Genomic DNA, 16,170 nt, shown 5'->3' with positions numbered 1-16,170 from the left:
GAACACAGGAAAATAGTACTAAAGTGAGAGGTAATAGGATTTGAACATAATTTGGTATATTCGTAGACTTTTTTTATAATAACAGCATGTGATCACTATATGGTTCTGAGCGAACATAGGGACAGTATGATCCATGATTGTAGTCACCTGAAAAGATTTAGTCGTTTTCTTAAAGGTTGCGTAATACTATTCCATTATCATCAATTAAAAATATACGCCCACAGTGTCTTGTTTTTATCATATTATATTATAACTGTTTACATAACACTTCTATATATCATTGTAATAACTATATGAGTCAGTGTATATTGATAGCGCATGCGGGAATTCCATTCCAGTTTCATCCCATAAAAAGATCTCTATTTATGCATAAAATAACGAAAATCAGAAAAAGCAGAATATCTTCTTTATCTATTCATATCTTCATTTACTAAAAATCTTATTTATATTTACAATTTTTTTTAACAACAAATTATACATTATTGACAATATTTGTAACAATATGAATTATTATCAGTATACTCGTATTCTAGTGGTTAAATGTTTGTTCTGGGGGGAAAGGGATTGTTAGTAATGGAGACTGAAAATCCCATTGCTAGCAATATACCCAACCAGGTCGACCTCCTCGCGGTTTCTCCTGGAAACTATCATGGTTAATTTCTGATGAATTCATCATGATGGGCTAACTAGCCTGTTTACATTCTCATCTATCACCCTTCACTGGTGCTCCGTCAGCATATCCCGTTAGCGCAGCCAGGGTTACCATACCATTTTCACCCATAAAAAAAAATGTTTGTTCTGGGCATAATGAAATTTGAAGAATAATTAAAATGTTAGCAACACTGGATAGTATTTGTCATTTATCATTGACAATTTCTTACGATGACAGGAATATTTGATAGGTCCCAATTATCATAAAATAACGAAATATTACCTACTTGTTTTTATTCTAAACAAATTATTTGCCATGATTTTACATCGGTGATAGCGAAATTGTTAAGTGTGTTACTTTATTATTTTCGAATTTAATGGGCTGTGGAGTGTCTTGTTTGACACAAACGACAATGTTGTTGTTTGGTAAAAATTCCAATAATACTAATGAATCACGAGCTAAATTAGAGAGGAAACTCTATCTAGCTAAGGAATCACCCGAGCCAGATTTCGATTTATCGGATTGTCAACTGCGGCATGTACCGTCCGGCATATATTCTATATGCAAAGTATACAGGAAACATCATTTGTATTTGCATTGTAATAACTTGCATTCTTTAGAAGGTGGTGGACAATTATCAGATTTATATTGCCTGAAAGTATTAAATATTAGTTCTAATAAATTTTTACAATTATCATGTGACATCAAATATCTGGTGAATTTGACTGAGCTGTATGTACAAGATAATAATTTAAAGGATATTCCTAATAGTATTGAGTTTTTACAAAGCTTACAAATTTTAAATGTTTCTAAAAATAGACTGAAAACATTAACACCATCATTAGGGAAGTTAAAAACACTTAGACAATTGGATATTACTGAAAACAATGATTTGAAAGAACTGTGTCCGGAGCTATGTTTTGCCACAAATATAATATCTTTAAAACTGGATAGTGAACATTTCATTTTCCCTCCAGCTGGAGTTGCTAGACTAGAGACATTTGAAATAATGAGCTATCTTTGTAAGCAAATGAATGTTGACTACATACCTCCTTCATCCACTGATTCTGAAATTTTATCTATTCAATCCCCAAGTTATGTTTATGACCCTTTTTTAAAATATAATATGACTACATGGGAGGAGCATGAGGCAGCTGTAATGGAACAAGAAAACAAATTCCATGAGGCTGCCAAACAACAAAGAGAAAAATTTCTAACAAAAGTGTTACAAGAACAACAAGAATTAGACTCAGAAATTGCAAGAATCCATGAAGCCAAAGAAGTGGAACGACAAAGGCTATTGAAAGCAATTCAGGATGATGAAAGAGAAGTTGAGTGTTTGGTTAGGAATTTTATACAATCAGATCTTTTGAAACCAGAGATTTTACAGCAACAACTAGCACATGAACAAGCCGAGCATGATCGATTACTTGAAATCACTCGTCAGAATTATGACAATATCAAAAGAGTTGATGTTTTAAAGGCTATGGAAGCTCTTATTGAAGAAGATTTTTCAATTCAACATTCCAAGAAACATTATGAAGATAGTTTAAATGATATGAAGCACAGCATACTTATGCAAGAAATGGAAGGTGCTGTTAAGTTAGAAGAATTATTGAGTGCCAAAGATCAGTCACATACAGTATTAGTGCAGCAGTTATTAGAAGATGAAGATCTCCAGAAAGCGATGGTTGCTTCACTGATTGAAAGAGTTGATTCAAGAAGTTGGAGCTTAAATCAAGAAATTGCATTGATTTCTGCACATCTTGCCAGACTTAGTGTTATTGAACAAGAAAAGAAAAAACTACAGATTTCTTGTAATTATAATGAGTTGCTTCATCAGAGAATGCAGTTAGTGAATCTGTTAGATGATTTGTTGGAACAACGCAATAAAAGAAGGAAACAACTTGTTGACACATTAAAAGAAATGGAGAATGAAACTGTAAAAACAACAGATTTTTGGTTGAGAAATTATCAAAAACTAATAGACTCTGCACCTAAGAATTTATTAGAAGTTGGGAAGCAGTTGGATCCTGTTCTTGCAAATTACCTACTGCAGGAGGGTGTAATACACTGTTTACCATTCTTGGTAAAATTTTTGTTTTCTGATAAATCTTTATTGAATGTCACAATAGACGATTTGAGAGAAAATGGGGTGTCACTCTCTTCAGATAGAAAATCAATATTACGAGCAATAAATTACTATGTAAAGGCCAAGACTCAGATTCATTCTTTAGCTGATAATGTTGACAGGGTAATACCAAGTGCTCCTACAGAGGAAGATGTCGAACAAAACTATACTGGTGTTGTTACTACCAGTGAAACTGAGAACTCAATATTGGAGTCAGAATGTGTTATCTGTATGGATGCTAAGTGTGAAGTTATATTTATTCCTTGTGGCCACATGTGCTGTTGTCAACCATGTACTGAGAGTGAGAAGAAAATTGAAAGCTGTCCACTGTGTAGAGATAACATAGAGAGGACTATAAAAGTCCGAGTTGCATGATTGTTATGGTAATTGTAGGTAATTATTATTTTATTTTATGTTTATTCATGATTAGCTACTTAACTTGCTTATCTGTGATTTCATTTGTATGAATTAGGACAAAGTATCCCATGAGTTCATCTAGACATTCTAGGCTATAATTTGCATACAAAATATTAAATACATCTGTAGGCTACCAACATATGCTTTCAAATCTATATAGGTAGAGAAAAATAAATAGTGACATGTTTGACAAGCTTGCTAAATTTAAACAATTGGTGTACAGAACATATTTTTGTAATGCTATATATTACAATGAATGAATTAAGTGTAAATATTATTCCTTATATCATCCTATATTAAATCCTTTCTTCCCTCCTTCTAAATCTCTAAATATAAATATCTTTAAGCCAATATCTCCACTTCCATTGAATAATCAATAATGAAATATCTAAACATTCAAAGTTCTTATTATCAAAATAAACATACAGTTCTTTTGGATAAGGAATTTTTTTTTAATGTTATTATGAAATGATTTCAATTTCTTTTTATGATGTTGGAATTAAAAAAAAAATGATGGAGCATATGAATTTTATGTGTATTATAATTTGATGTGTTTAAAATTCTGTTTCAGGAGTTCAAGACTGGAAATTGGTACAAAATGGACACATGAAGATTCTATAGTTATCAATTAATTGTGTATTAACCACAGACAAAAATTTACATGTTTGCTGCAAGAATCTACTTCAATAAGTAAAAAACAAGTATTATGCTATATAATTATTATATTATAATAATATATAAATAATTTTTGTATAAGTCCTCTTTCACACTAAACTGACTCCATGACAATGCTATACTGTATATGCTGTTCAGTTATTATCAGTAATTTATTTAAAAAATATTTTAATTTCTAAAATTTGAGTTGAAATGTACACCACCACTATTTTTTAAATGTTAGTAGTGACATCTGTGAAATTTCATTAATTGAAGTTTGATGTAAAGAAAAAGAATTATTCTTCTAAACTCTTTGGCCAGTATAATAATAGTCTGTGCTATTAACTTCATTTTGTCAACAATAGTATCTATTGATAATATTTTTTATGGATTCATAAAATGTATGTATTTTGTAAGGACTGCTTCAAAGTTGAATAAGTCTGATATGATACCAATAATCCATAAAAACTATTACTTAAGAATAAGTAAGTTAGTTTTATTTTTTAGTTGTATTATTTAGCTAATAAAGTCGCACATTTACATTCGGGAAAATATGAAAAGCAATACAATAAATTATTGCCTCAATTGATAGCTTTAACATATGGTTATTTATATGCCTATTTCCAAATCTAATTGTAAAATACCTATTCGCCCGAAATCTTTGTGTTTGTATATTTTCTTACAATATCCTTTGTGATTAGGTAAGGTCAACTGTTGATAAGACATTCCTGTAAAAATGAAGTTGTATAAGTAAAAACTATGTTAAAATTACAAGTTTAGCTCTAAATGTAATATTAACAAATGATAGGACATGATTTGTGCGTGTGTAATTTAATTGTCTTTGGTATCAAAATACAAAGTGTTTTTTTTTATAAATGAAAATGGAATGGTAACCTGATACATGATATGTTAGGATGAAATCAGGTTAGTTGGCCCATCGTGACATATTAACTAGGAACTCACGATGGTTTTCAGGGGGATTGGGTCGTATCGTCCTGACAAGTTATATTGCTATTACTAGCAATAGGGTTGATAGTCATAATTGCTAACAGTCTCCTGTTAATGAATGTTGTAATTTAATAGAAGGAAAATTCTAAATTGCCGTAAGTGCCACAAAGTGTTGCAATACAATTTAAAAACAGGCTAATGGGAATTTGTAGGAACAAAATATTTTCCTATTACTGTTTGCCTTGTACTGTGTATATAATGTTTTAAATTTATATATTATATAAGTAGATTAAGTATCTAAGTATTAACATAACGTGGAAATGCTAAAATATTACAAAAGCTTGTTGATATTATATATATAAAAAGGTTGCGTATTTAAGATTCTTGAATCTTCTTTACGTTACTGTAACTATTTTCTCTTTGGACACCTTAAAAAAGAAATGCAAAAGCAAATTTTATATTTTATTTATGGCCAACATTTTTTTATGTAATTGAAGATATTGGTTTTTTGCTATTGTATTATTTTGTGTCATAGTTTAAACTTTTATTTATTAGGAATATGTTTATTCTTTGCTCATGTAATGTATATACTGTAAATAATATGGCGCATGTCAATCGTATAGATTGTGCCTTTCTATTATATTTATAATAGTTGTTTAAATTTTTATATTCGATAATCTCAGATTCGGGATTCGGCTGTGATTTCAACACATTCAAGTTAGGTTTTTTTTTTTTATTTATTGATCAATAACACGTGATGTAAAATATCACTTATTACCAATCTTTGGGAAGTGCAAAAATACTTGACGGGCGTCTGGTATAAACAGTATAAAAATTGTAAATGAAGTGAGCAATTTATTTAAGAATATTAAATAAATATAAAAATTAGGTAATACGATCGCAATATTATGGATATTATAAAGCAGAACGAAAAATGGCAGGATGTATACAGATGTATATATCCTGCAGACATAGATAGACATTCGTCTCGATGTGTGCTGAAAAGTACTCGAATAATATTCAAAATTTCTTAAAGTTTGACTTAACCAGTGCGTGTTGCCAGTGATGACACATGGGACCGAAACACGGTCTTACACGGTTGCCCGTATGTAAAATCTTCAAATATTTTAGCGAGTTTTGGAGAGGGCTATGCTCCGACTTTCTTTGCGTGACTGAATTTGATATGAGGATATCCGAAAAAAAAAATCAATGCTACCGACATAGCCTGAAGGATAAGCAAGCTGAAGTAGCAATGGGCTAATCAAATAGCTTTAAGAATCGATGGGGACGAAAGGTTCTTGAATGGTGACCTCGTACGAACAAATGCAGTATAGGATCCCTCTCCCACTAGATGGAGTGACGACCTCAAATGCATTGAAAGAAGTTAATGGATGTAGGTGGCTCAGGAACTTTCCTAGTCGCAGTCTATGAGGGAGGTCTATGTTCAGTAGTGGATAGATAATGGCTGACATCAAGATGATAATTATCTATTGTGTTTTAATTTTAGATATAGATGGTTTCCATATTATTACTAAGTTATTCTATAATCTTGTCTATGAAATTTTGGTTCACTTTACTCTAGTCAATGGTCCATTGCGTGTAGAATATTCTAATCAAGTAATTTTAAAACTGGATTTTTACAAATAACTATAAAGTTGCACGAAAGCTGTCTGTTGCGTTTTTTTTTTGTTGAATTTGTCATAAAGACGACCGTTTCGTTTAAAATGCCGTTGCGAGTCTCAATAATGGATTCAAAATGAAAACGATTTATACTACATGATTGAATTCTGAATTCAATAATTATATAAAAAATTTCATGATGATCTCGTACAAATTTTGTGGTTTTTGTTTTATATGAGTGTATAAAATTGTGTAAAGATTCACTATATTTCACTCAATATCTACTCGTATATGCTATTATTTTTACCTATTTTAGTGTCCCATATTGTAGGGAATTGTATTTTTATTGAAATATGGATTATTAGTATAATTTCCAATTTAATAATAAGTACCTATATAGCTATATGGTAACTAACTAAAGATCATATATATGTTACTGTAAAAGTCCGAACATCGGTAAATCTTCAATTTTACTAACAAGGCACCCTAATTTTGATAATATTTAGCGAATACCTTTACTGACCTAGAAAGACTTCACCACTTGCCATGTCACAAATTCTAGTTAGTTTGAAATTTAAAATTACCACAGAATGTTACACTTTTTAGTATTAGCTTTTACTGGAAAATCTTATGATTAATGGATTTTACCGCAGTTCGAACTTTTACAATATTTACTAGAAGACTATAATCTCTATAACAGTACTTTATATTATGGCTATATATTGAATACTCCATGCTATGTTTATATATTTTGGTATTACATACATATATATAAGCGCATACGTTTTATATAAAGAGTGAGGTTTGATTACACTTGCTAGAGCAACATTGTTATATTTTTCCTACTTTTTGAATTGTTATCACAATTTTTCAAATACACAGTTATAGCACATCTTTGTGTTTGTTTTTAAGTAAAGAATCTAAACGTACCATTGTGTTCACACCAGAATTATTACCGTTCCAAAATACCGTTTGATAACTTACGGAAGGGACTTTATTAATTTCAAAATGTCTAATGTTTCAAAATGTTAAAACTTAGTAATTGTTAGTTTTTTTTTATACGACTTAGAATGGCAAACAAGCTGACGGTCCACCTGATAGAAAGTGGTAACCGTCGTCTATAGACATCAGCAGTACCATGGACATAACAGAGTATACTGTTTCGCCCATGATATCCCCCATGCGTTGCCATTCCTTGAGCCTTCCTCACTCAGGTGTTATTCCTCTGTACTCAGTAAATTCACGCCATATCCTACCCTTCAAACCGAAACACAACCATACAAATACAACAAACCCAAGCAATCGACTTTTGTACAAAGTCTCCCTCTGGTGATTTAATTTAGTAACAGGATATAATATCAGTTTTTAAAAAAATGATTAGGTTCACCGTTAGAATAGTCTTAAAAAAGTTTAATTCATTCGATTTTACCCTATATCTATAACTTTTTACCCAATACTTCGTAAGTGTGGATTTCAGAAGTAGAAAAACAAAGAAATATACTACTTCTGGATGGCGTTTCAAGATAAAATATACACCACATTTTAAATGTGCAGCTAACTCACACTTCATATTACTTTATCATAATACCTTCCAATTACATGCATTGTTTAATTATATTTTTATTATATTAGTAAGGTCCTATGCCTTTGACACTTAATTAAAATTTTACATCGTTCATTAATATTTAATTATTGTTTTTAAAAGAAATGAACTGCATGTGCTTAGTGCTTACTGAAAATTATAAAATCAATAGGTTTATAATATATCTTGTTTAATATAGGTAGATTAGATACTTGATAGAAATAAATGCTTAAGTCTTTTAATACTTATAGGAGGTTTCTTAAGAATAGTATACAAATTTATCTTGGACTATATTTCTAGAAATGATTACCTTCGCTCAGTATCGAACAGATAAGTTACCTTTTAGATTTGCGTATGTTATCTGAGATAAAGCGTTTTTACATAATAGGCTTTTGATACACGTGAGGCGATGCTATGCTACAATGGAGTTAACACGTAAATAGCAATTACAGATAAGCCTTTTATGTCAACCTTCATTCCGTTCAAACATGAAGGAAATTATATAATAGAAGTAAAGAGCTGTTGTGAAATAGGCATTTGTTAAGAAATCCTTATTACTTTTTGGATTACGGCAATAATTATACGTGAAGCAATTGTATTTGCATGGCTGTGTTTCGGTTTGAAAGGTGGGATATGGCAGTGAATTTAAAGGGTTTTTTATACCACTGAGGTGGCAAATAAGCATAGGGCCCACCTGATAGTAAGCGGTTACCGTAGCCTATGAAAATCTGTAATACCAGGGGTTATACGCGCATGTTGCCGACCCTGAAGAAACCCCTTTACAAGCCTTTTGAAGAACCCCATGCTGTAGTTTCTTGAAAAAAGCTCGGTAGATAGCTCATTCCATAACCTGAGTGTTTGTGGGAGAAAACATCTCTGAAACCGCTTTGTACGCGACCATCTAGGCTGTATGAAGGTGAATTCCCTGTCGATGGCAAGTTGTACGATGATAAAGTAGTCATCATCAATGGGCATCATATTGACAATTTCTCTGAGCATAATCCGTTGTAAAAACGGATTGTACTCATTGTAGACTTGTTCAATATGATTGATCTCTGCTAAGACTTAAGGGTTCGATACCGCTTGTAAGCCTGGGATCACCAACGATTCTCATAGCTCGTCGTTGCATTCAAGCTCGTATCTAGGTGCTCCTGCCCATAACTGACAGCAATATTCCATGTGGAGATGGATTTGCGATTTGTAGAGTATTTATTATTAAGCACACCGAGTTTTTTAGATGTCAGCTTCACCTTATCTTTGAGGTGGTCACGAAACTGTACGTCACTAGAGAGGATACAGAGGTATAACACCTACTTGTTATTCCTAAGGACTAATCCTTAGGAATGACAATGCATGAATGTTATTATGGGTGAAACTGTATACTCGGTTTTTTTTATGGGTGAAAATGGTATGCTAACTCCGCCCGCACTAACGGGATACGCTGGCGGAGCACCAGTGAAGGGTGATGGATGAGAATGAAAACAGGTCAGTTAGCTCATCATGATGAATTCATCAGGAATTAATCATGATAGTTTCCAGGGGGAACCGCGACGAGGTCGACCTGGTTGGGTATATTGCTAGCAATGGGATTCTCAGTCTCCATTACTAACAATCCCTTTCCCCCCTGTATACTCTGTTATCTCTATGGTACCGTTCATGTCTATAGGCGACGGTTACTACTTTCCATTAGTTGGGCCGTCAGCTTGTTTGCCATTCTAAGTTGTATAAAAAAAATATAGGTATGAAAAAGCAGTTAATAAGCTTTCTTTATGATGTCCAATTTGCACGCGATAATTCTGATTGCATTTATACTATTCATTCATACATACAGTAACCACATACACTATATTTAAACCACCGTCGATACCTACACACTTTTAATTTAGTTTTATAAGCTTGTTTGTTTGTCATTTTAGTTGAATAAAAAAATACGAAAATTTTTGTTTTTAGTCTTTATTAAAAATTGTTTTTTTTTTTAATGGTATGAAAATTGAACGGCGATTCCACTTACGCAATTTGTATACCCTGGCGAAGTCTAGGGTATTAGTGAGGTATGATGGTTGTGGATGAAGTTAGGTCAATCCGCCTATTGTTACTAAAAGGGTTGTTTTTTTTAAGAGCTTAACTATAATATTTTTTTTTACAAGACATTAATATATATACAACCAGATATAGTTTCAGAGATGTTTTCTCCTACGAACACTCCGGTTATGGAATCAGCTCCCTGCCGAGGTTTTCCCAAGAGACTACAGCATGGGGTTCTTCAAAAGGGAGGGTAATGAGGTTTCTTCAAGGTCGGCAACACGCGCGTGATACCTCTGGTATTATGGGCGTTCATAGGCTACGGTTCAGGTATGCTTGTTTGCCACCTCAGTGGTATAAAAAAACCAGATATGTCGTATAGGACATCATTTTCGTGGGAGAGGGAAAAATCTTATCTACTTAAGACATTTTTAGTAACAGGGACTATTCCTTCGTGTCATTGCTAGCAATATATGGTACGTGTATATTAGCTTATTTAATGTGCTGGATAAATATATTGCAAATGTAGGTTAGCAAAAAAGTTTCTGCCAACGTCAATATTTTTTATTTGCGCAGGAAAGCTACGGAGGGAAATTGCCAAGCCAACAGAGGTAGAATAAATAATGGTAACATTTTTATTCAGCTCATGAGTTACAGAGTGCGTCAATGTCGTCTTGGACGAAAGCTCGATTTGACGATATTGCTTATTCGTACGTAGGTAGGTATTTCGATATGTCGTGGACGTATAATTCTTATTTTAAAATGTTATTAATTTCTTATTGCTTTCATTTTATAAAAATGCAGGTACTTACTTATTATTATACTAGTACAAGTTTCTGCTTGCAATTTCATATACGTGGATTTTGGTAGTGGGAAAACCACATCTAATTTGGTGTAGTAATTTTTGCGTAATGCTAGAATAAATCGACAGTTAGATAAAAGAATTTAATATTTTTATGGCTTTTTTGCTCTTATTAAGACTACACATATATTTTTTCTTAAATCTCTCTTATGTAAGGACAACAACTAGTTATAATCTTATTCCACATATGCACCTATTCTGTATTTATTTAAGGTAGGTATATTAGATATATTGGATAGGTTGTGATACAATATCAGATCGATATAATATATACATATATACATGTATGGTAGTCACTCTGTGAAGTGGAAGTGAATAACCAAATGCGGAGGAAATTGAACCGAAGGGGCTTATGTATCAGTATCAGTAATGAAACTGAAACCGGAAACGATTCTGTGCTCCGTTCTTTGCATCAATGTAGCATTATGATTGTATAGCAATTCACTTGTGTTATTAAGAAGGCAATAGCATCTATCACACCATGAATAGGAGATAAATTAGAGTTAATAAATTTTGTTTCATAAAAAGTAAACTTTAATATTAATAAGGTTTAGAACTTAAACTCCAGAACCACGAGTATAAATTGATGGAGATGTTGGGAGGGGCCGTCCTAGATGGGCGTATGTCGAACAAATAGGCAACATGGCGAAAAAGGGTCAAATTAAAGGTACCTGTAACCGGCAAGGCAAACCTGTGTGAATAGAAAGATGCATGTGAAGGAAGAGAAAGAGGTCTGTTTGAATAGGAGTAGTTTACGTTCCATTGTTTCTCCATACTCCAATGGAAAACAGGTGTGACGGATGTATATGTATATACTTATAAACAGACTGAGATAAAATTACTATGAGACCAATCAGAAAGTATATCCCTTCACTTAAAAAAATCCATATCTGTTTACAAATGAGGAAGTAACTGAGGCAACGAACAAAATAATATACAACCGAATTGAGAACCTTCTTTTTTGTGAAAGTGACTAAAAATATGACAAATATATATCTAATTGTGTTTAATTTATAATATTAATTAATATTATTTATGTCACTATTATATGAATAAAGATAATACCATGACTCGATCTACTTTATATCTTGCAGTTGTGTTTAATACTTAGTTATGTGACTCAGGCAAGTATACACAGTTTATGGAAATCCTCATGGGAATAGAGGCAAATAGAGGTGATAGATCTAATATCTTGTAGGTTATCAGGTAAACGGTGCTTATAATACACTCGAACATGTATGCATGATATATATGTTCTCGAAGAGAAGAATAGTTATTATGGTTATAGGGGAAGCCATATTAGGTATAATAAAATAATGGGTATAAAAGATGGGATTAAGATAGATAAGTACGTGCCTGAAGTTTATGAATAGTTTTTAATTTTAGCAAGTACGATAAATCGATATATTCTATGTAAATAAATATATTTATAAATAGGTATGAATGGATATACTTAATTATTTATATATATTTATAGATGTATGTAAAGCACATATATTTATAACAAGCAGTACCTAGATATTAAGGCTAGGTTATTTATGTATTATGTATGTATTTTGTTTTATATGTATCAGAAATGAACATTATTTAGCTACCTCTTTTCCCATTTCTATAACACCAATTAAGTATGGCGTCGATCCTCATGAATATGAAGATGCTGGGGCCCCTATCTTGTTCCTTTACGGGGTATTCCGATAAAGTTAACAGTACCTAAGACCCTTGGACGCGATATATTGTCCCCGACTAAGCCTAGCTTCGACTGGCTCTTTGACATTATTTAAAGTTGCTATCTTACGCACAAAGGAATATCGCCCTTATGGGTATAAATTTAAGATATCCATATTATAAATTTTAGTCTCAGTGGCCTATGAATTACCATTTATTTTCGTAGTATTTCAAGCTTTCCATTATATTTATTTGAGATTAAGGTATTAAGGTAAAAATTTATCTTGATACTTATTCTATATAATTTTGTTGTTTTGTCAGTTTGCTTGCTAAAAAAGGTAAAGCTACTTGCAGTTTAAATATAGGTAGATATTAAATAAGTCCATGTGGTCCTGACATAGAATAGGCAATCTCTTCCTTTCCCGTGGGTATCGTAAGAGGCGACTAAGGGAGAGAGAGGGATGGGCAGCAGCGTCTCTCTTAAAACAACTCTAAAACCTAACTGTGGTTGCCAACCCGCCTGCCAAGTGTGGCAACTACTAACAAAACCCCTCAAGGGAGAGGCTTACGTTCAGCAGTGGACCATTAAGGGCTGATATGATGATGATGATGATGATTAAATATACTTCATACATCTATTATCAAATTAAATGGTTTATTATGTATTAATATTCATATCACCTATATTTAAGCATAAATATGGTTGGTTGTTTCTGTTTTTTAAAAGTCTTTTGGTGGAGTTTCGGTTCATTTTAGATACCACATCGAAGATTCAAACTAGTCTCGCGAAAAGTGCACTTATTATGATCAACTTTGGTGAGATTGAAAGAAATTTTTTTCGAGTCACATACGTAGGTATATTATTTATCTATTATCTGTTTTTTCCCACGAACACTCAGCTTATGGAATGAGCTCCCTGTCGAGGTTTTCCCAAGAGACTACAGCATGGGTTCTTTAAAACGGAGGGTAATGAGGTTTCTTCAGGGTCGGCAACGCGCGCGTAATACCTCTGGTATTGCAGGCGTTCATAGGCTACGGTAACCGCTTACCATCAGGTGGGCCGTATGCTTGTTTGCCACCTTAGTGGTATAAAAAAAAATTATAGTTCATTAAAAAGTTTACTGTGAAATTTATAAAATTTAGTTGTTATTTAATGCATGTAGTAAATTATACTAATATTAAGTATAACTTTTACAGTAAATATAATTATATTATCTTTTGAGCTAATTGTAACTTATAAATAGTTAGATAAGATACTTAATCTAAGATTAAGATTCATGAGTCTTACGTTTAAGATTATAGGCACTTCAATTTGCATATAAATTAAACTTGTTAATGTTATAATAGAGTCTAATAGATAGATACAAGTGTGCGGGTTTTTTTGTTTTGTTTCTTTTAATAAAAACATATCATTTCTATAGAATATAGTTTTACCGCTCTCGGTAGATGCAGTGTTTCATTTTAATAGAAGATATATTTACTTTACTAAATATTTTCTTATATAATATTGGTTCAAAATCGGTTCACAAAATATATAGTCGAATTGTGAAACTGTACTTATTTCAAGTGGATTTAACACAGTCACTAGAAATATTCGTTATTAATCTCAAAACTTTCAGGTATTTTCGATATGAAAATGTGACGTAGTTTCACGAAGAATTACCTCACTGAGTTAAATTCGTGGAAAGCATCTAATTTAAATATAAGAAAATTTACAGATTTTAGATGTTCATATGATTGTTAGGTTGAAAGGATTTGTTTTTAAAACTTGGTGCACAAGTAGGTTATAACTTAACACATAGGATACGTGTATCAGTATGTAATTGATATACGCGGGCAAAGCTGCGGGAAACAACTAATTTATATATATTGCACAATTTTTAACTGTTTTATTGCAATTATCATGCATGTGTTAGATATTTATTTTAAATTATATAAGTTTTCTTAAACATCTTGTGTCAAAATGTGTACCTAAATTTATTAATAAAAACCAAAGTAACTACTTTAAATATAATAAAGTATTAATGTTGTTATTATACCGAATTTGGTAATAAATTATTCTTGTAATGTATATAGAACACAAATTTATATTTTAATTGATTTTATAATTATTTATTATCATGATACTTAAATAAAAAGTAATGAAATTGTAAGAACACGTGGTCTCACTGATTTGTTTACTCGAATTCGGCCGTGTGGATATAAAAGATTGTCATTTGGATGGGGAGACACTTCTTATCCAACCGTTGAACAGAGCGGAGCTCCCTGCCATATCAAGAGTAAACAAGTATAGTAAACCACGTAGCCATTATATAAAATATATCACAATTATTGTTGATGGAAGTTCTAAAGAAGCTATAGTTAAATAAGTGTGAATGGATTAACAGAATGTTTATGTTATATTATTTGTTATATGTCATATACAAAGTAAAATAAGTAAATATATGATTTAATAGTATGATATCTAAAATAAATGAATTGTAAGAACTTGTGCTTCACTTCTATTTATTACCAAAAGGCTTTATATTGCTAAAGAATATATCATATACTTGTAAAGTTAGTATTACGTAGTACCACACATATCATATTATATATATTAAATATTATAAATAATAATACCCTAATTTGAGACATGCAAAGTTGTATTTACACTCGTATGATACTTCGACTTATTTAATTTCAAAAACAGACCTATTCTGGGAAATGCAACATTCAATAGATTGCTTCTTAATGTACTCAATACATTAAAATTATTAGGCATAACATATTTGTGTGACTTATGAGTAGGTATTTTACTTATAATATTTTTTCTGTTAATTTCCACGAATTATATTGCTATAAAAGTACTTATTCAAAAGTGATTATCATCGTTTGTGCAATTTTCTACGTCTGTGATCGATGTTTGTAAAATTAAATAAACAGATCAGAGGCGTCAAATGACCTTAAGAGTTCTTCAAAGAAAAAAAAATTGTAAACAAGAATTAATGTAAATATTTTCTTTACCTATTCAATAAGCAGGAAGGCGTGGGTGCTGTAATTTTCCTAATTTAATTTGCCATCAGGAAGAGAGAATAAAAAAAATTCACATTTTAACGTGTTATGAGTATTTTTATTTTTATACTTACAATATTCTAATAGGTACATAATTATAGGTAAAGATTATTTGTGTTGCGTTTTTTTAAAATGTATGTGTTTTATTGTATATATTGTTATTATTATTATTATATATAAATATATGTATATATTATTACATATAAATTATTGTGATTAAATATTATAACGGTAGATAGGATTTTCGAAAATAATATATAGCCTATCCTATGATACTCACTGATAATGTAGCCTTCGACAGCTGAAAGAATTTTTAAAATTGGTTGAGGAGTTTTTGAGTTTATCCGTTACAAACGAACACATTAAATCTTTCCTATTTATAATATTAGTATAGATACAAATAAATAAATATTATAACTATGTTCCTTTGAATAAATTTGGATTATTCGAATTAACGCAGTTATCATTGAAAATTACATTTCAAGTGACTACGTTCGCGCATAGTGCATATTATTTTATTATATCGATTTGTAGTCATTACATGATAACTGATTTTGACAGAAACT

At 31.4% G+C, this 16,170-nt stretch overlaps 1 protein-coding gene across 1 annotated transcript; it reads left to right on the top strand.

Annotated features, from left to right (window-relative positions):
* Window positions 1-878: 878 nt before the first annotated feature.
* On the top strand, window positions 879-7,314 carry LOC113522668 (E3 ubiquitin-protein ligase LRSAM1-like). Its single transcript, XM_026908431.3, has 2 exons — window positions 879-3,176; window positions 3,772-7,314. The coding sequence occupies exon 1, from the start codon at window positions 1,029-1,031 to the stop codon at window positions 3,156-3,158; it is 2,130 nt and encodes a 709-aa protein (XP_026764232.1). The 5' UTR covers window positions 879-1,028; the 3' UTR covers window positions 3,159-3,176; window positions 3,772-7,314.
* The last annotated feature ends 8,856 nt before the right edge of the window (window positions 7,315-16,170 follow it).

Source organism: Galleria mellonella, unplaced genomic scaffold (genome assembly GCF_026898425.1).
Source record: "Galleria mellonella isolate WM207_F2 unplaced genomic scaffold, CSIRO_AGI_GalMel_v1 utg38, whole genome shotgun sequence".
Taxonomy (NCBI): Eukaryota; Metazoa; Arthropoda; class Insecta; order Lepidoptera; family Pyralidae; genus Galleria; species Galleria mellonella.
The sequence above is the reverse complement of the archived record's forward strand: the minus strand, read 5'-3'. Positions and strand labels throughout refer to the sequence as shown.